This window comes from Plasmodium coatneyi, chromosome 4 (assembly GCF_001680005.1).
Source record: "Plasmodium coatneyi strain Hackeri chromosome 4, complete sequence".
NCBI classification, from domain to species: domain Eukaryota; phylum Apicomplexa; class Aconoidasida; order Haemosporida; family Plasmodiidae; genus Plasmodium; species Plasmodium coatneyi.
Window position 1 is genome coordinate 37,283 of NC_033559.1, and position 21,986 is coordinate 59,268.

General features: G+C 39.2%; 3 protein-coding genes across 3 annotated transcripts; all 3 read left to right on the top strand.

Annotated features, from left to right (window-relative positions):
- Positions 1 to 2,312: 2,312 nt before the first annotated feature.
- PCOAH_00006310 (SICA antigen) lies at positions 2,313 to 12,902 on the top strand (the record flags this gene model as incomplete). The annotated part of the gene is made up of 9 exons (XM_020057441.1): positions 2,313 to 2,530; positions 2,688 to 2,701; positions 3,434 to 3,525; positions 3,673 to 4,228; positions 4,434 to 5,144; positions 5,232 to 5,353; positions 5,514 to 6,371; positions 6,722 to 7,087; positions 12,438 to 12,902. 9 exons carry the CDS (start codon positions 2,313 to 2,315, stop codon positions 12,900 to 12,902), a joined length of 3,402 nt encoding a protein of 1,133 aa, XP_019913100.1.
- A 3,239-nt stretch (positions 12,903 to 16,141) lies between these two features.
- PCOAH_00006320 (SICA antigen) lies at positions 16,142 to 17,112 on the top strand (the record flags this gene model as incomplete). Its single annotated transcript, XM_020057442.1, has 2 exons — positions 16,142 to 16,237; positions 16,372 to 17,112. The coding sequence occupies 2 exons, from the start codon at positions 16,142 to 16,144 to the stop codon at positions 17,110 to 17,112; spliced, it is 837 nt and encodes a 278-aa protein (XP_019913004.1).
- Positions 17,113 to 17,998: 886 nt separating this feature from the next.
- On the top strand, positions 17,999 to 21,266 carry PCOAH_00006330 (SICA antigen; the record flags this gene model as incomplete). The annotated part of the gene is made up of 2 exons (XM_020057443.1): positions 17,999 to 18,433; positions 20,856 to 21,266. The coding sequence occupies 2 exons, from the start codon at positions 17,999 to 18,001 to the stop codon at positions 21,264 to 21,266; spliced, it is 846 nt and encodes a 281-aa protein (XP_019913254.1).
- Between the last annotated feature and the right edge of the window lie 720 nt (positions 21,267 to 21,986).

Sequence of the window (21,986 nt, forward strand, 5' to 3'; positions counted from 1 at the left end):
CCCTTTGCTATTACAATCAGTAAGAACCTCACTAAATGCTTTTTCTGCTTCTTTGAGGTGTTGGTAATAACAATCATCACAGGAATTGTTGTCAACCGATGCTAATTTTTGCTTTATTCCTTCGTAATCGAAGGTGAAATCAAATACTAATTTTCGATTAGTGAAGAGGTCCTTGGTGATGGTAGGTGCGTTGTTAGGGGTGGTAGGTAGAAGGAAGGGGTCTAAGGACCAGGAAGGAAGGTTGTTAAGGGAAGGAGGTCTAAGGAAGGATGGAAGGTCTAAGTAAGGACTGAAGGATCTAAGGGAGGAGTTAGAAGGAGAGGGTTTTAAGGAGGAAGAAAGGAGGTCTAAGGAAGGATGGAAGGTCTAAGTAAGGACTGAAGGATCTAAGGGAGGAGTTAGAAGGAGAGGGTTTTAAGGAGGAAGAAAGGAGGTCTAAGGACGAAGGAGGGTCTAAGGAAGGCGACTAAGGAAGTAAGGTTGTTAGGGTGATGTTAGGATGGTAGATGGGTTGTTAAGGGTGGTTGGGTGGTAGGTTGGTGCTTGGGTGCTTGATGCTAGGTGGGTTGTTAGGTGCTTGATGGTTGGTGGGTTGTTAGGGGTGGTCGGTGGAAGGAAGGTTGTTAGGATGGTGGTAGGTGGAAAGAAGGTTGTTAAGGTGGTAGGTGGAAGGGAAGGTTGTTAGGTGGTAAGGGGGTTGTTGGGTGGTAGGGTGGTAGGTGGAAGGAAGGTTGTTAGGTGGTAGGTGGAAGGAAGGTTGTTAGGTGGTAGGTGCCTTGTTAGGTAGGTGTTTGGTAGGTGGAAGGAAGAAGTGTGGAAGGGAGGGGTGTGGAAGGAAGGAGTGTAGAAGGAAGGAGTGTAGAAGGAAGGAGTGTAGAAGGAAGGTCGCTTCCTTTAAGTAGAAAAACAAAAAAAAAAAAAAAAAATTTGAAGGAAGGGAAGAGAGTGTGCAGAGGGGTACAGTTCTTAGGTGTAGGAGTATGGTTCCGTTAGGTGTGGAGGGGAGGTGTTAGATTGTTGGGGTGGAAGGCTGTAAGTGCGCAGGATGGTGTACTTTGTAGGTGGCATGCAGTAAAGTGTGCAAGGGGGTGCAGGTTGGGGTGTTAGAGGTGGAAGGTGAAGTTTGCTCACTTTTTTCTTGAGAAGAAAAAATATAAAAAAAAGAAAAAAAAAAAAAGAAAAGAAAGAAGTAAAGAAGGAAGTAAAGAAGGAAGAGAAGGGTGCACAGGGGTGTAGATTTGGGTGTTATGGGTGGAAGGAAGGGATGTTAGTTTACTGAGGGTGGTAGAATGATTGGGTGTAAGGATGTAAAGGTAGGGTGTAAGGGTATTCGAGTGAAGGTTTTTTAGGGGTATTAGAATCATGTTATTAAGTGTGGTAGGGAGGAAGGTCACTTTCTTTAGGGGGGTGTACATCCGGAGGGTGTATAAAAAAAAAAAACAAAAAAGTTTTAGGTAAGAAAAAGGAGGTTTAGATAAAAAAAGGGAAGGTTTAGGTAAAAAAAGAGAAGATTTAAGTAAAAAAGGAAGGTTTAAAAAGAGAAAAAAGGTTAAAGTAAAGGTGTAAAGAAGGAAGGTGTAAGGTAAAAAGGAAAAGAAGGTTAAAGGAAAGGTGTAGAGAGAGAAGGCTTAAGGAAGAAAAAAAAAAAAAAAAAAAAAAGGGAGGAAAGAAGGTGTGCAGCGGGGTGCAGATTTGGGTGTTGGGGATTGAAGGGAAAGTTGGTCACTTTTTTTTTGAGAAGAAAATAAAAAAAAATAAAAAAACAATGAAAAGAAAAAAAGAAGAAAAAAAATAGAAAAAAAAATAAAAGAAAAAACGAAGAAAAGAAAAAAATAAAAAAAAAAAGGAAAGGAGAGGGGGAAGAAAGTGTGTAGGGAGGTGCACTTAGGGGTGGTAGGTGGGTGCAAGGTGTAAAGAAGGAAGGTGGTGTTGTTGTTATGCGGTGGAAGGATGATTCTTAGGCTAGAGGGAGGAAGGGAAGGTTGTTGGGGTGGTTGGTGGAAGGAAGGTACTTACTTAGGGAAGTAATGTTGTTAGGGGTTTTGGGGGTGGTAGGTGGTTTGAAGGGGTCTTAGGGGTGGCAGGAATGTTGCTTTCTCTTCTTTTAGGAAGAAGAAGAAGAAGAAGAAGAAAAAAAAAAAAAAAAAAAAAAGGAAAAAAAAAAGTATTCTCAGAATAAAAGGACGTAAGGAATGAATGCATGTGTACGTTCCGTTGTACACACATGTATGGATACTTAGTGAAATACTATTTTCCATTTAATAAGTAACGATTCCATTCATTGAATAAATAGTGTAGTAAAAAAAAAAAAAATGGCTCCACGGAAGAAAGGTGAATATGAACAAGACCATACGAAGGAGGTAGAGGAGGAAACGGGGGATGATGTTGTACATAGTGCACGTGGTCTTGCACGTAGTGCAGAAGATGAAGCAAAAAATGAAGTTAACAAAGTTCGTGGACGTAGGAAGAGAGACACTATAATAACTCTCGGAAAAGACGGAATAACAGGAAGGACTGTTCCAAGTGAAGGGTAAGGTTACGATTACAATTATTTGTATATATATGTACACATATATATAACTATGTATATATATGCTTTAAAAAAGTAGTTGTACGAAAGAAAAAGAAAGGACAAAAAAAAGTATTGTTTCTTTCTCATCTTTTTTTTCCGTCCTTCCTTCCTGTAGGCAAAAAACAGAGGGTAAGCCTTTAATTTTGGAATTCAGTGGAAGGGGGGACCTCAACCACCTAACACAACTTAACACCTACCACCCTACCACCTAACAAACTTCCACCACCACTACCATAAAGGGGGGTTGGTGGCAGGATGATTAGGGTGGTGGTAGGTGGAAGGGAAGGTTGTTTAGGGGTAGTAGGTGCAAGGAATGATGTGTTAGGGGTGGAAGGAAGGTTGTTAGTGGTGGAATGAAGTAAAGGATGTGTGCAGAATGGTGCACCTGGGGGTGGGAGGTTGATGGAAGGAAGAAAGTATAATGACGGAAATGTGCACGAAGATGCACATAGGGGTAGTAAGAGGGTAGAGGGCGGAAGAAAGATTGTTGGTGTTGTTAGTTCTTAGGGTGGTAGGTGGAAGGAAAATTGTTAGGTGGTATGGTGGAAGGAAGGATTGTTAGGGTGGTGGTAAGTGGAAGGAAGGAGGACTTTGTTAGGGGTGTTTGAATGAAGGAAGGTTGTTACCATGGTTGTAGGGTGAAAGGGAAGTTTGTTAGACGGGTGGTAGAATGGAAGGAAGGTTTTTAGGGGTGGTACGTGGGTTGTCAGGTGGAAGGAAGGTGGGTTGTTAGGTGGATGGTGGTGGGTTGTGTTAGGTGGAAGAGGAAGTCCCCCTTCCACTGTACCACCATTTTACTGTAATTCCATTACCTTAGTATGATTTATTTCTACTTCATTTTTGTTTCCCCTTTTCTTGCAGAAGTTACTTGTACAGACACTGCCTTACAGCAAAGCTTAAGGACTCTTATAGAGAACTGGCATACGGACAGGAAGAAAGAGTATCGAGACTGGGTAAGGATAGTTACCATTTATTACCATTAGAGGCAGAACAAATAGACATAAAGTAATGTATATTATTGAAACGAAGAATAAATGAACCTTCCGTGTAGCTATTAAATATATGTGCATTTTCCATCTTTTCTTCTTCTTTATTGCCAGGATCATGTGTGGAAGGAAATCGAGGATAGGATCCAGCTACTCTCTAAATACATATCAGACAATAAATCAAGTATGGAAGAAACCTATTGTAAAAAGCCAAATGGACAGGGCACCATATGGACAGAAGCAGATAGTAATGCTTGTATGCTCATCACTGCAGGATTAAAACATATCTACGAAATAAACATAGACACCGGCAAAGAGGGCGACCTAGCCAAGAAGAATAATAGAATATTTAGACAAACAGCAGCATGTATTATATTGAATGAGTTCATTAAAAAATTGGAAAAAAAGGCAAAATCTTGTACCCAGAAGATAAGCATAGACGAGGGAATAAACCATGCCTTCAGTAAAAGTTCAGAAATTAAGGAAACAACTCCATGCAAGGGTGATAATGATTGTTTTGAGTGCAAACAGGTGGACTATTCAGACTGTAAAATGGGCAATGAACAAGTGAGGGTGAAGTTAAGGGGAAAGCTTGACAGTGATGCTAAAATAAATGAAGAACTGGAAGACATATATCCACCTTCCAACCCCACCTCCACTTCTGGAACAGGTTATACAAAGAAAAAACCCTAGAAGGACAACGGGGAACGGCGAATGGGAAACGGGGAAGGAGAAGGAGAAGGGAAGGAACGAATACCAATGTATTCTTTCATCATCCTTCCACCCTACCACCTACCACCCACCTAACAACGTTCCTTCCACCAACCAGCCCTAACAACCCACCTACCACCTAACAACACCTTCCTTCCTTACAGCCACTCTTACTGAATGGTTCACACGTTTTTCGAACAATGTGTCTGAACAGGACAACCAACAGTATGAAGAGCTCGGTGCTCTTTCTGCTTTGTGTGAGCACAATGAAGATGATGAGGAAATTAAGAAATTAAACCTGGACAAATACGGCGAATTCTGTAATATTATGATGAAAAACATAATGCTAGTTACAGGCGTTCCAAAGCAATATAAAAACGAAAAGGGAAAAACACCATGTGAGAAGAAAGTGAAAAATATTCCCTTATGTGATTTATTAAAAGTATGGATGTGGTATATGCACTGGTTCTGTGTTCCAAAGGAGGTCATAGAACATGTCATTAGGGGTGTGAAAGAAGTAAGGGCGGAATTTATTAAGAAAGGTGTGAACTATATGGAATGTGCTTATGATGCTGCATTTAAGATTCCTCACGGAGGCAAAAGGGATATGGGAAGTGAAGCGTATGACCTATTTGGCACAAGTACTTTGTATCATAAAATAGAAAAAGATACTAAGAAAACTTGGTGCGAAAACAATAAATGGGGATATCGGATCCGTGCGCCGGAGGATCCAATCAAAGCACGAGTGGATGAAGATGAGGACAACAGAGTTATCAGTAGTAATGACAACAAAAATAACGTGGATGAAATTATGGACAAAATTGAGGAAGGATTAAAAGAGGAGGAAGGAGGGGGAGGAGGGGTGTCTAAACCAGGTTCATCCCAACCATCAGAAGAACAACAACCCCATGCGCCCGCATCCCCCGTCCTTCCAGCTCGACCCCCACCACCACCACCTCCAGGAAGACCATCCACACCAGTTGGTGAGGACTGCACCAAGAAGACTAGCCTATGTGAGCGCGCCAATTGTGTAACAAAGAATTGGTTTATAGACAGAATAGGCGGAGATTCAAGACAGAACTGGGTAAGAAGAATTAATTATCTCTGCAGTCAACGTCATTTCAATAGACCATGTGCCTCATAAATATAACATGGGAAGGACCACCATAATTCATACACATAATATAAATGTGTACATATTTATTTCATTCTTCTTCCTCTTTTTTTTTTTTTTTTCTGCATAGTGTGCATATTGGGGACCGCACGACGTCGGAAACGTATTGACTGGACTGTCTAATGCTATGACGAATGAGAATAAACTTGATGATGACCTATGCAAAGACATTCCAGGGACAAATGGTGCATCTACAGAGGAACCAAATAAGAACGCATGCTCTTACATAGTTAGGGGGTTAGAATATATATATAAAATTAAGAAAAAGGAAGTAACAGAAAAAGACCAAGGGAAGAAAGCAAGGTTAGAAAAGCAATATGAGAATGATCAACAATTTGATCGAGTTATTGGATGCATCTTCTTAAACGCCTATGCAGATAGATTGCAGCAGCTGGAACAGTCTAAATGTGATGTGCAAGCTGGCATAACCCATGCTTTCAGTAAAAGTAATGATATTAAAGAACAAACATCTCCATGTAATAGTGATAGTAAATGTTTTGAATGTATGAGGGAAGAAAATTTTGATTGCACACTGAGCGTGGATAAAGGACTATGGACTACGAATAATTGCCCACAAGGAAAAAGGGATAATATGAAGAAAGAAGTGGATGATAAGCTTGACACCAGTAAGAACGGGGATCAAAAAGTAAAGCAAGCTCTGGAAGCAATAGAGAAAATATGTCCGAAAAATACAGATCCTGGTAGGAGAGACACTGAGGACCAACTTCCAAAGCTTCCTGCTCCAGCTCCTCCACCTGCTCCTTCTGATGCTGGTGGTGGAAAAGGCGGGGCAGCAACAGGTGAAGCTGCTTTAAAAGCACCCAAGGCTGTCCCACTTATTCACAAGAAGGACAACCCCTTCCTTCCTTACCTCCCCCTTGCTCCTGCCGTCCTTGGTATATCTGTTATGAGTTATTTACTTTCGAAGGTAAGAGAAAAAAAAAAGGGAAGAAGAAATAAAAGGATGTAAAAAAAAAAAAAAAAAAAAGGTGAATGAATCAGTGGTGGGGTTTGTGTACAGGATTTCGCATTTTAGGGTGTGTATGTGTAGGATTTTGCATTTTAGGCATTTGTGTAGGATTTTGCATTTTAGGCATTTGTGTAGGATTTCGCATTTTAGGGTGTTTGTGTAGGATTTCGCATTTTAGGGTGTGGGTTTGTAGGATTTCGCATTTAAGGTTGTGAAGTAGTAATTACTGTGGTGTGTGAACAACATTTCGCGCGCTTTTAAAGAAACATTTTTTCTCTCTTTTTTTTTTTTTTTTTTTTTTTGTTCAGTACTTTGGAATGCTTCGTAAGACAAGAAAACGTTACAGAAGAGCTTATCAACTACGTGGTCCAACTGTACAAGAACAACTCCTTGCTCATGTGGACGAAGATGGTCCACGTGAATATTACATTGTAAAGGAACGCAAACCTCGTTCTACACCTATTAAAAGGAAGAAAAAACGGGTTCCTGGTCGTCGCCGTGCTGGTCGTTGTCGCGGTGTACGTCGCCGCATGATTATTGATATACATTTAGAAGTCTTAAACGAATGTCAAAAAGGAGACCTGCATTCGACGAAGGAAGACTTTTTTGAAATTTTGGTTCAAGAATTCATAGGAAACGAATTTATAAAAGAAGACTTTGTTCCTAAGGAACAGGTTCTAAGTTCAGGTTCTGGGTTTATGGAAGGAAGTCTTTGTTCCTGAGGAGGATATTCCTGAGGAACAAGTTCCATGTTCAGATTCCGGGTTTAGGGAGGAAACACTTTGTTCCCAAAGAAAGTGCTCCTAGGTTTAATGTTGATGAGGAAGATGTTCCTAAGGAACAGGTTGCAAGTTCAGATTTCGGGTTTTAGGGTGTAATAAATATTTTTCTTTTTTTTTGTATTGCATGAACGTGCTTAGAGTGTTCATGTGTAATTAATATAAGCCGGGAAAAAAGAAATTTTTCCTCGTTCACTTTATTTTGATTTGTTGGGATAATTTTTTTTTATTTGAAGAATTAAAAAATGCTTATTCATTTTGTTATAAAATTTTTTAACTTCATAAATTTTTTTTTTTGTCTTTTTTAAAATAAATATTTTTTCGAAAATGTCAAGAACTTTTTTCTTTTCCCGCGCCCTTTTTTGGGAGTATTCTTTCCTTATGCAGTTATTTAAACAAACAAATGTGGGAAAAAAAGGAAAGAAAAAATATGAAGAAAAAAAGGAAAGAATAAAAAGAAAAGAAAGAAAAGAAAAGATAAAAAAGAAAAAGAGAAGAAGGAAAGGGAAAAAAGAAGAATGAAAAAAGAGGAAGGTCATTTTCTTCCTTACACTGTATATAAAATGTGCGCGGTCATTTATGTCCCTCCTGGGAGGTAAACGGAAACATTCGCCTTCCCTTTCCCATCCAGGTGTACTACATCCGACTGTAACCTACATTGTTCCGGTGACCCGGCGTATTATGATTATTTGTTCCTGCTCCTGCCCTTCTATTCCTTGTAGCCTGCCCTGTAGACGGTACTGTGGTTGACCGTCTTGTGTACGCAGTAGGAGAACGTAGTGTGGTGCAATTGTCTATTTTGGAGTCACCTATTGTTGTGTTATCTGTGGAATATTCACTGAAGGTCTCTTCAGCAGAAACATCAAAGTTCTATCCAGCAGATCTTCTCTTTCTTCTGTTGCTTCTGCTCCTTCCTCCATTTCCAGAAGTGTGGTTACCAAACCAAGAAGACTATTGCTTATACTAAAGGGAAGGAAGATTATTAGGGATGTTAGAAGGAACGTTGTGTTAGGTGTGGTTGGTGTTAGGTGGGTTGTTAGGGGTGGTTGGTCGAAGGTTGTTAGTGGTAGGTGAAATGAGGTTTGTTAGGTGGTTGGTGGAAGGAAGGTTGTGCTAGGGGTGATAGGATGGAAGGAATGTTGTTAGAGGTGGGTGGTAGGGTAGACGGAAGGTCTGAGGAAGGAAAGGATGATCTAAGGAAGGGAAGGAAGGAAGGGTTCTAAGGAGGAAGGGAAGGGAGCTTCTAAGGAAGGAAAGGAGGATCTAAGGATGGAAAAAAGTGGTCTAAAGAGGGAAGGAAAGGCGGGTCTAAGGAAGAGGAAGGAAGATTATTGGGGGATGTGTGTAGGGGGTCCTGTTCTTAGGGGTAGCAGTAAGATTCTTAGGGTGGAGGAAAGAAGGGAAGATTGCTGGGGTGGAAGGTAGTATGTGGGGGGAAGTATGCAAAAGGGTACACCTAAGGAGGAGTTTTAGGGGTGAAAAGAAGGAAGGTCACTTCCTTTAGGGAGGAAAGAAGAAAAAAAGAAAAAAAAAAAAAAAAAGGAAGGAAGGTAATTCTTAGGGGAAGGAAGGTTGTTAGGGTAGTGGTGGATGCAAGGAAGCAATTTTTTTAGGGGTGAGAGGAAGGTAGTGTGCAGAAGGGTGTAGATTTGGGTGTTAGGGGTGGAAGGAAAATGGTGTTAAATTGTTGGGATGGAAGTTAATAAGTAATCATGAAGGTGCACCTAGAGGGAAGGTGTTGAAGGAAGTATGTACGAGGGTGCACCATAGGGAAGATAGCAATAGAGAAAGAAAGAAAAGGAGGGAAAAAAAAAAAAAAAAAAAAAGAAGGAAATAAAGAAAAAAAAAAGGAAGGAAGGAAAGTGTGGAGGGGTGTGCACATTGGGGTTGTAGGTGAAAGGGAGATTCCTAGGGATATTAGAATGAAGTTGTGTTAGGGGTGCTAGGGTTTAGGGTGTAAGGGTATTGGAATTAGGAGTTAAGGGTGGTAGAATGGAAGTGTTAAAGGTATTAAAATGATGTTTTAGGGGTGGAAGGATGTGTGTGAGGAGGGTGTGCAGGGGGGTGCACTTAGGGTTCCTAGAGTGGTAGAAAGGAAGATCACTTCCTTGAGGAAGAAAAAAAAAAAAAAAAAAAAAAAAAAAGCATGTTGGGGGATGTGTGCAGAGGGTTGTAGAATTGGGTGTTATGGTGGAAGGAAGGTGGTGTTAAATTGTTCAGGCGAAAGTTAATAAGTGTGCAGAAGGGTGCAGTTAGAGGGAAGGTGTTGAAGGATGTATCTTGAGGAAAGTGTGCAAGATGGTGCAGATTTGGATGTTAGAGGTGGTAGAATGAAGATTTGTGGATGTTAGGGGTTAGGGGTGTAAGGAGTATTAGAATGAGAGGGTTGGGAGTGGTAGAATAAAAGGGTTAGGTGTTTTTGAAGGAAGATTATTAGAGGTGGTGCAAGGAAGAGGGTAAGGGGTGCACATTTGGGTGCTAGATTTGGAAGAAAGGAAAGAAAGAATAATAGGAAAGGAAAAAAAGAGGTGTTTAATTACTGTTCTTTTTTTTTCTTTTTAGAATGAAATGCAGAGCATATTGTATGCAGGGAAAATTACATCTTGTTTCTGATAAGAGGAAAGAAAAGGAGGAAAAAAGGAAAATAAAGGGAAAATAAAAAGAAAGAAAACAAAAAATAAGAAAAGTGTGTGTATTTTCTTCTTTTTCTTTTTTTTTTTTAAAGGGAATACAGGAATTAACGGGTCTGAAGGGAGAGAATGAAATAGAAGGAAAAAATTTACACAGAAAGAAATTGAAAAAAGAAAAATAACAAAGTCAAAGACCCAATCTACAACCCCCCAAACCCAAATCCCAATCGACAAGCACAACTGATTATAAGGTTGATTGTAAGGGTAATTGTATGGTTGATTGTTTAAATGAAAAAGGAACAAAAAAAGTTACCAACGTTGTTTTCATCATCATCAACTTTCGAAACACATGAATTGCATATTTTTTACTTGCATTCTTACAGCCACACCACCTCTGAAATTAGAAAAAATGGTCAAGAAAGTGGTCCAGACAGCAGAGCAGAAAGTGGAAGAATTCTTTAAGAGCAGATGGGTAAACAAAGTTCTTCTTACTTCTTTCTTTTATTTTAAGGAGTATTTGATAATAATGAATTCATTCCACTCCAAGAAAGTCGTTACGTGGTTGGTGGAAGGAAGGTTCTCAGGTGTTAGGGATGGAAGGAAGGTCGTGTTAGGGGGTTAGGGTGGAAGGAAAGTTTTGTTAGGGGTTGTACGGTGGTGGTAGGTGGGTTGTGTTAGGGTGGTAGGTGGAAGAAAGAACTATTAGGGGGTGTTATACATATGTATATATATAAACAGGAATATGTAGACATGTGCTTTTTTTTTCATTCTATTTTTAGAAAGTAAGTAAGGAGGACGTACATGGTCTATTTTATGAATTCAACAGGGAACTCAGTAAAGGGGATTTGAATTATGTTTTAACAGAAGTCTGCGAAAACTTTGTAGAATATCCAGGTCTCAGGAAGGAGGATCTTCGCAGATGTTTTTGTAAAATTCTTATAGGGAATTTGGTTAAAGTAACAAATAGTATGAGCACGTATACATTGAATGCTGGGAAGAAAAATATAAGTGATATTGAGCAGGGCCCACGATGTGAATTACTAAACTTATGGTTATTATTATATATGTCAAATTACGATATAAACATAGAAAATATTAATTATGTATTCACAGCAATGACTAGTTTAAGCGAGGTATTTTCCCCAAAGAAATATGAGGATTGTATATATACAGGTACGTTTACGGTGTACGGAACGGACGGAGGTGCTACTTTCAGTGACATTAATAAATGGCTAATGAGTCAGGGCATTATAGACAAAATGGGGACAATAAAGAACGATAGTGCATGTAATGAAGGAAGGAGGTTGAGTGACCACAGGAGTAGTAAGGTTGCACAGAGGAGACCGGTAAATATAAATTCCGAGGTGCAGGATAAAGTTAATAACGCTGTCCAAAAAATAAAGGATTTCATTACCACATTTAAGAAAAGTGAGGAGAAAATAACCTCCTCTAAAGCACCACAGCCAGAACCAGCACCAGAACCAGCACCAGAACCAGAAGCAGAACGTCCACCGGAGGACGAAGATGATGATGATGAAGAAGAGGAAGAGGAACAAGAAAAGGAGGAGGGAGAGAAGGATGCGGAAGAAAAGGATGGTCTAGGTAAGGGGAAAAAAAGTACCAACAGTTCCTCAACCATTGTTCACGCCTCCTTCCACCTAACAACCTTCCTTCCTCTTCGTTTCCTTCGACCCTACCACCTAACAACCTTCCTTTCTTTTCGTTTCCTTCCACCTTCCGTAGGAAGTGTGCACTGGACCGCGTGCACCCCCCTTATGGGTGCACACACCACTTTAGATTCATAGTATTTTAGTTACATAATTCGTCCTGAGATCACATTAAAAAAAAAAAAAATCATCCCCTTCCATACTCCTTCCTTCCATCCTTCCTTAGAACTTTCCTTTCTTTAGTTCCCCCCTTAGACTTCATTCCTCCTCCTTCGACCTCCTTTCCTTTCCCTTTCTTTTCTTTCACATCTTTCCTTATTCCTTTTATTCCTTGCCTTTCTTCCTTCTTTCCTTTTCTTTTCTTCATCATTCCTTCTAATCCTTCTACTTACTCTTTCCCTGCAGTAGCAGAAGCTGAACCCACCGAAAAAGCAGGCGCTGACACTACTTCTCTGGGTGCCGGAGGCACCACCCCTTCTGCGGCCAAACTTACTGACATGAAGGACAACGCCGTCCTTCCTTACCTCCCTCTTGCTCCTGCCGTCCTTGGTATATCTATTATGAGTTATTTACTTTGGAAGGTAAGAAAACAAAAACTAGTAAACAAAAAAAGGTCTTTAAAAAAAAAAAAAAAGGAGTGAATAAGAAAAATAATGAATAAATACATGAGTGGGTAAGGGTGTAGGATTTCGCATTTTAGGGGTGTGTGTGTAGGATTTAGCATTTTAGGGGTGTGTGTGTAGGATTTCGCATTTTAGGGGGTGTTTGTGTAGGATTTCGCATTTTAGGGGTGTGTGCATGTAGGATTTCGCATGGTAGGGTGTATGTGTAGGATTTCGTATTTTAGGGTTTGAAGGAGTAATTTCTGTTCCGTGTGAACAAACGTTTCGCATCCCTATTAAAAAAAAATTTTTTTCCCCCTTTTTTTTTTTTTTTTTTTTTGTTCAGTACTTTGGAATGCTTGGTAAGACAAGAAAACGTTACAAAAGAGCTCCTCAACTACGTGGTCCATCCTTAGAACAGCATATTGTTGACCATGTGGACCAACCTGGTCCACGTGAATATTACATAGTGAAAGAACGCAAACCTAGTTCTACGCCTAAAAAAAGGAGGAAAAAACGTTCTGTTGGTCGTCGTGGTGGTGTACGTCGCCGCATGATTATTGATATTCATTTAGAACTCTTAGACGAATATCAAAAAGGGGACCTGCACTTGACAAAGGAAGACTTTTTTGCCATTTTGGTTCAAGAATTTATGGGAAGCGAATTAATAAAAGAAGAAAAGGTTACAAGCTTAGATTCCGGGATTAGGGTTGATCTTCCTAAGGAGCAGGTTCTATGTTTAGATTCCTGGTTTAGGGAGGAAGACTTTGTTCCTAGGAAAGGTGTTCCTAGGGAAGATATTCATAAGTAACAGGTTCCAAGTTCAGATTCCGGGTTTAGGGAGGAAAGACTTTGTTCCTAGGGAAGACATGCTTCCTATGCAAGATGTTCTTATGGAAGATGTGCCTGTGGAACAAGTTCTTACGGAACAGATTCCATGTTCAGATTCCGGGTTTTAGGGTGTAAATAAATATTTTTTTTTTTTTTTTTTTTTTTCTTTTGTGTATTAAATTGTTTACATGTTCATGTGTAATGAATATAAGTGGGAGTAGAAAATTTTTTTCCGCTTTATTCAGATTTGTTTGGTAAAATGTTTTTTTTATTGAAGAATTGAAGTGTGTTGATTAAATTTTTTTTTTTGTTATAGTTTTTTATCTTTATAAGATTTTTTTTCGCTTATTTCTTAAATAAAAACATTTCTTTAAAAATGTTAGCACCTTTTTGCTTTTTGCGCGCCCCTTTTTGGAGGTACCTTATCTGAAGTTGTTATTTAAACAGACAAATGTACGGAAGAAAAGAATAAAGAAAAAAGAAAGAAAGAAAAGAAAAGATAAAAAAGAAAAAGAGAGGAAGGAAGGGGAAAAAAGAAGAATGAAAAAAGGGGAAGGTCATTTTCTTCCTTACACTGTATATAAAATGTGCGCGGTCCTTTATTTTTCTGTCCTTGGGTTGGGAAGCGAAGGAAACATTCCCCTTCCTCATCCAGTTTGCATTGTAGGTGTTACATGCGACTGTAACCTACATTGTTCCGGTGACTCGGTCCATTATTTGTTCTTCCTCTGGATTGTCGTTTGTGCGCCATAGAGCGTACTGTAGAATTTTCTCCTGATAAATCACCTATTGTGGAAACTTCAGTTGCTGAATCATATGTTGAGGTGTCTTCTGTGAGTGTATCAAAGTTCTGTCCAATTGTTCTTTTTCTTCTTCTGCTTCTTCTTCCTCCTCCATTTCCAGAAGTGTGGTTACCAAACCAAGAAGACCATGGTTTATACTAAAGGGAAGGAAGATTGTTAGGTGGATGGTAGGTGGAGAGGAAGGTGTTAAGTGGTACAGTAGTAGGTGGGTTATTGGGAGGAAGGTGGGTTGTTAGGGGTGGTTGGTGGAAGAAAGGTTGTGTTAGTGATGGTAGGGTGGAAGGAAGGTTGTTAGTGGTGGTTGGTCGAAGGAAGGTTGTTAGGGGTGGTAGGGTGTAAGGAAGTTTGTTATGTGGGTTGTTAGGGGTGTAAGGAAGGTTGTTGTTAGGGGTGGTTGGTGGAAGGAAGGTTGTTGTTAGGGGTGGTTGGTGAAAGGAAAGTTGTGTTAGGGATGGTTGGTGGGTTGTTAGGAGAGTGGTATGTGGGTTGTTAGGTGATTGTTTGGGGTGGAAGGAAGGTGATTGTTAGGGATTCTAGGTTGGTTGTTAGGGGTGGAAGGAAGGTGATTGTTAGGGATCCTAGGTTGGTTGTTAGGGGTGGAAGGAAGGTGATTGTTAGGGATTCTAGGTTGGTTGTTAGGGGTGGAAGGAAGGTGATTGTTAGGGATTCTAGGTTGGTTGTTAGGGGTGGTAGGTTGGTTGTTAGGTGGTTGGTGGTATGTGGGTTGTTAGGTGGTTGGTGGTATGTGGGTTGTTAGGTGGTTGGTGGTATGTGGGTTGTTAGGTGGTAGGGTGGTAGAATGATGTTGTTAGGGATTGTAGAATGATGTTGTTAGAGATCGTAGAATGATGTTGTTAGAAGTGGTAGAATGATGTTGTTATAGGTGGTAGAATGATGTTGTTAGGGGTGGTAGAACGATGTTGTTAGAGGTGGTAGCTGGGTCGAAGGTGGAAGGAAAATTGCTTAGGCGATTGTGCAGTTGGGTGCATCTCACGGGACTTAGCGTGCAAGGAAGTTCGTTCGGCTTAACAAGAGAAAAAGAAAAAAAAAAAAAAAAAGAAGAAATGAAGGAAGAAAAGTGAGGGATCAGGGTATTAGATTGATGGTTCATGTTGTGGCAATAGGGTTAAGGTTATGGGGGTTTAAGGTGTGGGAATTAGGTTCTTTTCTAGGTCATGGAATAACAATATGGCGTGGTATTTAGTTTCCTAGGGGGAATATTCTTGTTGTTAAGGAAAAATAAACATAGTGAAGGAGAAAATAGAAAAAAAAGAATAAAAGAAAAAAAAGAGAAGGAAAAAAAAAAAAAAAGTGAGGGAAGAATGTAAAATACATGTGAAAGGAGAGAAGAGAAGGTTGTATGCAACAATTTTTTTTGCATGAGTTCTTTTATTTTAGGAAAAAAAGGAGAAAAAATAAAATAAAAGGAGCAAAAAGTTTTGAGAAGGAAGAAAAAAGAAAAAAAAAGAAGAATAGAGAAAGAAAATAAAAAAAATAGAAGAAAGGAAAAAAAAAAGAGGATTCAATGTATAAGAGTAGGGTTAAGGATATGAGAATAGGGTTTAGCATATTAGAATAGGATTAAGGGTATTAGGGTGAACGGTTCAGGCTATTACTGTAAAGAACAGGTTGTTGGAGTGAAGGTTTAGAGTATGTGAGTAGGGTTAAGTTATAGGAGTAGGGTTAAGGTTATTAAAGTGAAGGTTCTGGCTATTAGAGTGAGAGTTCAGGGTATGGAAGTAGGGTTCGGGGTGTGAGACTAGGTTTCCGGGTGTTAGAATGAAGGTTCCGATTATTAGAGTGAAGGTTCTGGGTGTAGGAATAGAGGTTCAGGGTGTGTGAGTAGAGGTTCAGGATGTGAGAATAGGGTTGAGGTTGTGGAAGTAGGGTTAAGGGTATTGGTGTGTAGGTTCTGGGTATAGGAGTAGGGGGTATTAGAGTGAAAGATCAGGGTCTAATTCTAGGATTTAAGGTATGCGAGTGGGGTTAAGGAAATGAGAATAGGGTTCAGTGTATGGGACTAGGGTTAAGGGTGTGAGGGTAGGATTCGAGGTCTGATAGTAAGGTACAGGTTGTTAGAGTAGGGTTAAGGGTGTTAAGGTAGAGGTTTCATGGTATTGGAAAAGGTCCCTTTCTAGGTTATTTGAACAACATTATGGCCTAGTATTTAGCATTTTAGGGTTGTATGTGTATTCTGTGCAGGAGGGTGCACAGAAGTGAAGAAAGGATATTTGCAAGAAAAAAGGTTAAGGAAAAAAAAAAAAAAAGAAAAAGGAACCAAAAAATATTCTCGAAAGAAGAGGAAGAAAGAAGAAAGAATGTATGTACGTTCTGCTGTACACAATATGTGCAGTACTTAATAATGTATTATTCGTATGTTAAAAGTAGCAAAATTATGGAATAAGTTTTGTTAAAAATGGACAAATTGCCCTCAGATGATAAATTTCAAGCATTGAAGGAAAGGTGGTTTAGGGAAGGTGGCCCTAATAGGAAAAAAAGAAACTTGGGGGATGTAATATAATATTCACTATATGTGACGCACTAATATATGCTTATATGGACTATACTGTTCCTATCTTCTAATAATGAGTATATAGGACACCGGGAACACATATATGAATACATTATTTCCACTTACGCACGCAGTTTGCCAAAACAGTTAAAGACTTGATTGATGAAATGTTGAAAGAAATGAGTATGAAGGCTGAAGAGGATACTGGTATAGACCTATGCGACATGATAGGGAAAGAAACGCGAAAGGAAATGACACAAAAGGAAAAGGAAGAGTGTGCGTTCATTGTAAATAGTTTGATGAAAATGAAGGAAATGGACAAGGGTAAATGTAGGAAAGGAGAAATTGACGAAGAAATGAAGGCATATGTAAGATGTGCAGTGCTTAATATGTGGTTACATAAATATCAAAATGTGCATTGCGGAGCAAATGCTGTTATAAAAAATGCATTTGGCGCAATGGGGGAAGGGCACAAACCATTCAGTGGGGAGGGTATGTGTGAAGAATGCAGACCCACATTTATGGAGCCTATGATGATAATAAAAGGGGGAATGCCCATGTTAAGGTATATTCAACTTGCTATGGACAGAAATGAAGACATTATGCAAATAATAAAAAGCAGAGAACCGAAGGGAGAATGTAAAGGGGAGAATAAACATAGTGGATCGGTAGTAAGTCTCCCGGACAATAGTACTATAATAAGTCTCGTAAGAAGAATGGCACCAGGGATGATGCAAGGACCAAAGGCGGCAAAGACAGCCTCCACAGGACAGCACGAATTTTTAATGAAATTACTGCTAAGTTGGTTATGGGCAAGGGGTGACGGGTGGAACGAACCATTACATGTAAGTTACTTTAAATATAAAAGGCTGTAGTAGAATAATAATAATATACTAAAAAATATATTTAAAGTAAGGTTGTTAGGGGTGGTAGGTGGAAGCAAGGTTGTTAGGTGGTAAGGTCGAAGGAGGGTTGTTAGGGGTGGTAGGTGGAAGCAAGGTTGTTAGGTGGTAGGGTCGAAGGAGGGTTGTTAGGGGTGGTAGGTGGAAGCAAGGTTGTTAGGGGGTAGGGTCGAAGGAGGGTTGTTAGGGGTGGTGGTAGGTGGGTTCTTAGGTGGTGGTTGTTATATAGTTGGTGGAAGGAAGGTTGTGTTAGGGGTGGTGGTTGCTCTAAGAGAATGTTGTTAGGGGTGGTAGGTGGGTTGTTAGGTTGGTGGTAGGTGGGTTGTTAGGTTGGTGGTAGGTGAGTTGTTAGGTTGGTGGTAGGTGGGTTGTTAGGTTGGTGGTAGGTGGGTTGTTAGGTTGGTGGTAGATGGGTTGTTAGGTTGGTGGTAGGTGGACTAGGGAGGAGGAAAGGAAGGTTGTTAGAGGTGGAAGGAAGGTTTTTAGGGAGAAGAAGAAAGGATTGTTAGGGGTGTGGGTTTTAAGTGGAAGGAAGATGTCTAAGGAGGAAGGAAAGAAGAGGATCTAAGGAGAAGGAACGGATCTAAGGAGGAAGGAAGGAGAGGAAAGGGTCTAAAGAGGAAGGAAGCAGTGTCTAAGGAGGAGGAAGCAAGGGGTCTAAGGAAGAAAAGAGGTTCTATGGAAGGAAGGGGTCTAAGGAAGGAAGGGGTCTAAGGAAGGAAAGAGGTTCTATGGTAGGAAGAGTCTAAGGAAGAGGATGGAAAAAATATATGGCACATATATATATATATGTGCTTACGTTATTTCACACTTATAGGAACTTATGTGGAAAGATATGGGGAAAGTGTTCAATGATATGATGGATAATATACTGGATGGTGCGGGGAATGACACGGGAATATGTTCCAAGTTGGGCAATAACATGGACTTCGAAAAAGAGTTATGTAAAATTCTATTACGAATATACTTTTGGATGGATGGATTCGAGCAAAAGCACGAAGCGGGGATGAAAAACAGCACAGGGTACTTCCAATGGAAGGAAAGAGAGAAAAAGGAGAATGAAACAGAGGAAGAGTGGAAGTTGCAACTTTATTATAGGTGTCTTCTAGGAAGAATAACCATGATGAGCATGTTAGGAACGCATTGCAGTATGGAAAAGGTATTACCAATAGTTGAAGGTGGTGTGGTCGATTGGAGAAAAAGTCATGGTAGGAGTCCTGGAAGTGGGAATGAATTATGTAAAGGGGTGGATCTCCAGAGTTTAAAATTGGGAAAGGGGTTAATTTGGGAAAAGGTTGGTGATTGGATAAATCAATATCAGCGGGACGGAAATAGTAGGGAATCATTAGCGAAAGCATTAAGTAAAGTGGACCCAGGAAATAGTCCACTGCACATAATAGAAAGGCAAGGGAAAAAGTGTCCAGAAGGAAGTGGAAAGGAAAACCTTAACATAGGAGCCCTAAGGTACTTAGGAATAGATGTTAAGGACAATGAAGAACTGAATCTACAGAAAGACAGTGTAACTTCAGAGAAGGATGTTCTGGAAGAAATAATGAACGAAGCAGTGCATCAAACCATTCACAATGTTCTAGCACAAACACTCGAACCATCATCACCAACAAGAACATGGAATCCAATGAATAAAGTCAACAACCAATGCGTAAGATTTAATATGTTCATCTTTTTTAAGGAAATTTTAAGAAATTAAAAAATTAGACAAATTTAAAAAAGAAAAAAAGAAATATACTGCTGTCTATATCAGTATATGTATATGTCCACATATATATATACACGTACATATATATACGTAAACATATATGTGTATACATATATGTATATATTTGTGTACATAAGAATTATAAAAATAGTAAGGAGAGGAAGGGAAAGAAGTAGAATTAAGAAGTGAAAGGGGGGAAGGGCGGGGTGTGGAAAAAATTGTATATATATATATATATATATATAGAAATATTCTTTTTCTTACTTCATTTCCTTTCTTTCTCCTTTATTTACCTTATAGACTATTACACAAGTTGAAATAAAAAGCATGTTAGGTGAGTTGGCAGAATATATAGGTAGGTCACCGGATGCTGATGGAATTAACCATTTGTGTGGTAATGTGCAGAAGTTTGGGAAGCAAAATATACATAATGTCAAGAAAATGTGCAAAACTTTAATAAAAATAGGCTATTGGATGAATAACATGGGTGAATGGAAGGACAAAGAAAATAAGATGACAGAAAATGAGAAAAATTTGAGGAAATATTTAAAATGTATAATGGGTGATTTAATTATAAGGAAACTAACTAAGGATAAATGTGACATACACAAAATTAAAGAAACTGTCTTAATTCATGTAAATAGAATAAAGAGTTCATTTGAGGAAGATAAAAGTGGAAATGGAAGTGCGGAATGTAAAATGAATGGTACAAGGTGTACAGTACCTGACAAGCAAGTAATTCTGCAGGAAGTAGATAATTGGGTGGGGAAGAAGGAGAAAGGAGGAATGCCTGAAGGTGATCTAATACTGACTTGGTTCCCATGTACCTCAAATCAAGCAAAGAATGTAAAAGTACCCCCCGCACAGTCGGGTGCTTCAGGTACAGGAAGTCAAAAAGATAAGGATACAAAAACAAAAGGTAAGCTTACTGCAGCAGAATGTATGAATAATCAAGTGGATGGTGATTTTAGTGCAGCTGAGAAATGTTTGGAACTTCTTGATACTGGTTCCCCCGTATCTACTATTGATGTTTCTGATCCTAATGAAGCTACTGGGGCCACCGGTCCTAAAGGTGTTGCAGGCAGTAGTATGGCTGATGTTGCCTTAACTAAGGGTACGATTACACTTCCAACTGAATCCATTATCGACATTTCAGGTTCCGGAAATACTCATCCTGGTTCTCCCGAACCCAGTTCCACTAGTAATGGGAACACTCCAGGTAAGAATCATAAAAGTAAAGGGTGAAAAGGGAGAAAGGAAATTACTCACACCTTCAGGACGTATACACAAAAAGAATTCACCCAGGGCGTGCACCCCACCATAACTTCGGTTTTAATAACTCTTCATAATACTGGAGTTAATCCTTGCCCTACTTACTTCCCAGGTCCAGGAGTTAAAGATACTTCAACAAAATCCTCTTCAGCATCCAATCCAGCTGATCCTAAGGATTTTGAATGGTGCCCGGAAGAGAAACAGAAGTCTGGAGGAACACATAAGGGTGCTAGAGCAGGTGATCAGGTTGTCACTGATCCGAATGCTGGTGGTCAACAACCTGCTGATGGGGGAAGTTTTTCAGGAGGTGGTACAGCTAGTGCTAATTCAGGGGAGGGTGCCGGAGGCACCGCCCCTTCCGCTCTTGCAGTTGTTCGCAAGATTGACAACCTTACTGATCTCCTTACCCCATACCTTCCCACCATTCCCGTCTTCATTGGTATTTCAATCACGACCTACTTACTTTGGAAGGTAAAAAAATAGAAAGAATAAGAAAAAAAAAAGAAAAAGAAAAAAAAGGAAAGAAAAAAAAAAAAGAAGAAAAAAGAAAAATAAATTGTGGTAAATGAATGAGTTCGGGTATTTGTGTAGGATTTCGCATTTTAGGGGTGTATATGTGTAGGATTTCGCATTTTGGGGAATGTGTAGTAGTAATTACTGTTGCGTGTGAACAAACATTTCGCATCCCTTTTAAGGAAATATTTTTTCTCTTTTTTTTTTTTTGTAGTATTTTGCCTTTCTTGGTAAGAGAAGAAAACGTTACAGAAGAGCTTATCAAGTGCGTGGTCTAACCTTACAGGAACAAATTATGTACCACGTGGACCAGGATGGTACCCATGGATATACTTTAGTAAAGGAACGCAAACCTCGTTCTATGCCTATAAAAAGGAGAAAAAAACGGGGCGTTCGTCATCGTCCTGGTCGCCGTGGTGGTGTACGTCGTCGCATGATTATTGATATTCATTTAGAAGTCTTAAACGAATGTCAAAGGGAAAACCTGCATTCGACGAAGGAAGACTTTTTTGAAATTTTGGTTCAAGAATTCATGGGAAGAGAATTCATGAAAGAAGAAAAGCTTCCTAAGGAACAGATTCCAAGTTCAGATTCCGGGTTTAGGGAAGGAAGACTTTCTTCCTGAAATAGATGTTTCTAAGGAAACGGTTCATACAGAAGATGTTCCTATCGAACAGGTTCCAAGTTCAAGTTTGCGGATTTAGGGAGGAAGACTTTGTTCGTAAGGAAGATGTTGCTATGGTTGATGTTCCTAAGTAACGGGATCCAAGTTCAGATTCCGGGTTTAGGGTGTAGTAAATATTTTTCTTTTTCTTTTTTTTTTTTTTCGTTATGTGTATTAGATTGTTTTCTTTTATGTGTGGTCAATAAAAGTGGGAAAAAAATTTTTTTTGTTATATGGAGGTGCTTTTTCCTTTTTTTTTCGTTTTGTGCATGAAAGTGTTTACATATTTATGTGTAATTAATATGAGCCGGGAAGAAAAATTTTTTTTCCCTTATTTTGATTTGTTTTGGTAAAAATTTCTTCTTTATTGAGGAATTAAAAAAATTTCTTATTCATTCTGTTATAAAATTTTTTAACTTCATAAATTTTTTTTTTGTTTTTTAAAATAAATATTTTTTCGAAAATGTCAGGACCTTTTTGCGCATCGGCGCTGCTTTCTGGGAGTACCTCCTTCCCTTATGTGCTTATTCAAGCATACAAATGGAAGGAAGGAAAAAAAGGAAAGAAAAAATAAGAAGAAAAGAAGGACGGAAAAAAAAAGAAGGAAAAAAAAAGAAAGAAAGAAAAAAAAAAAGAAGGAAAGAAGGAAGAAATGGTAATTTTTGCGTCTTACCCATACAC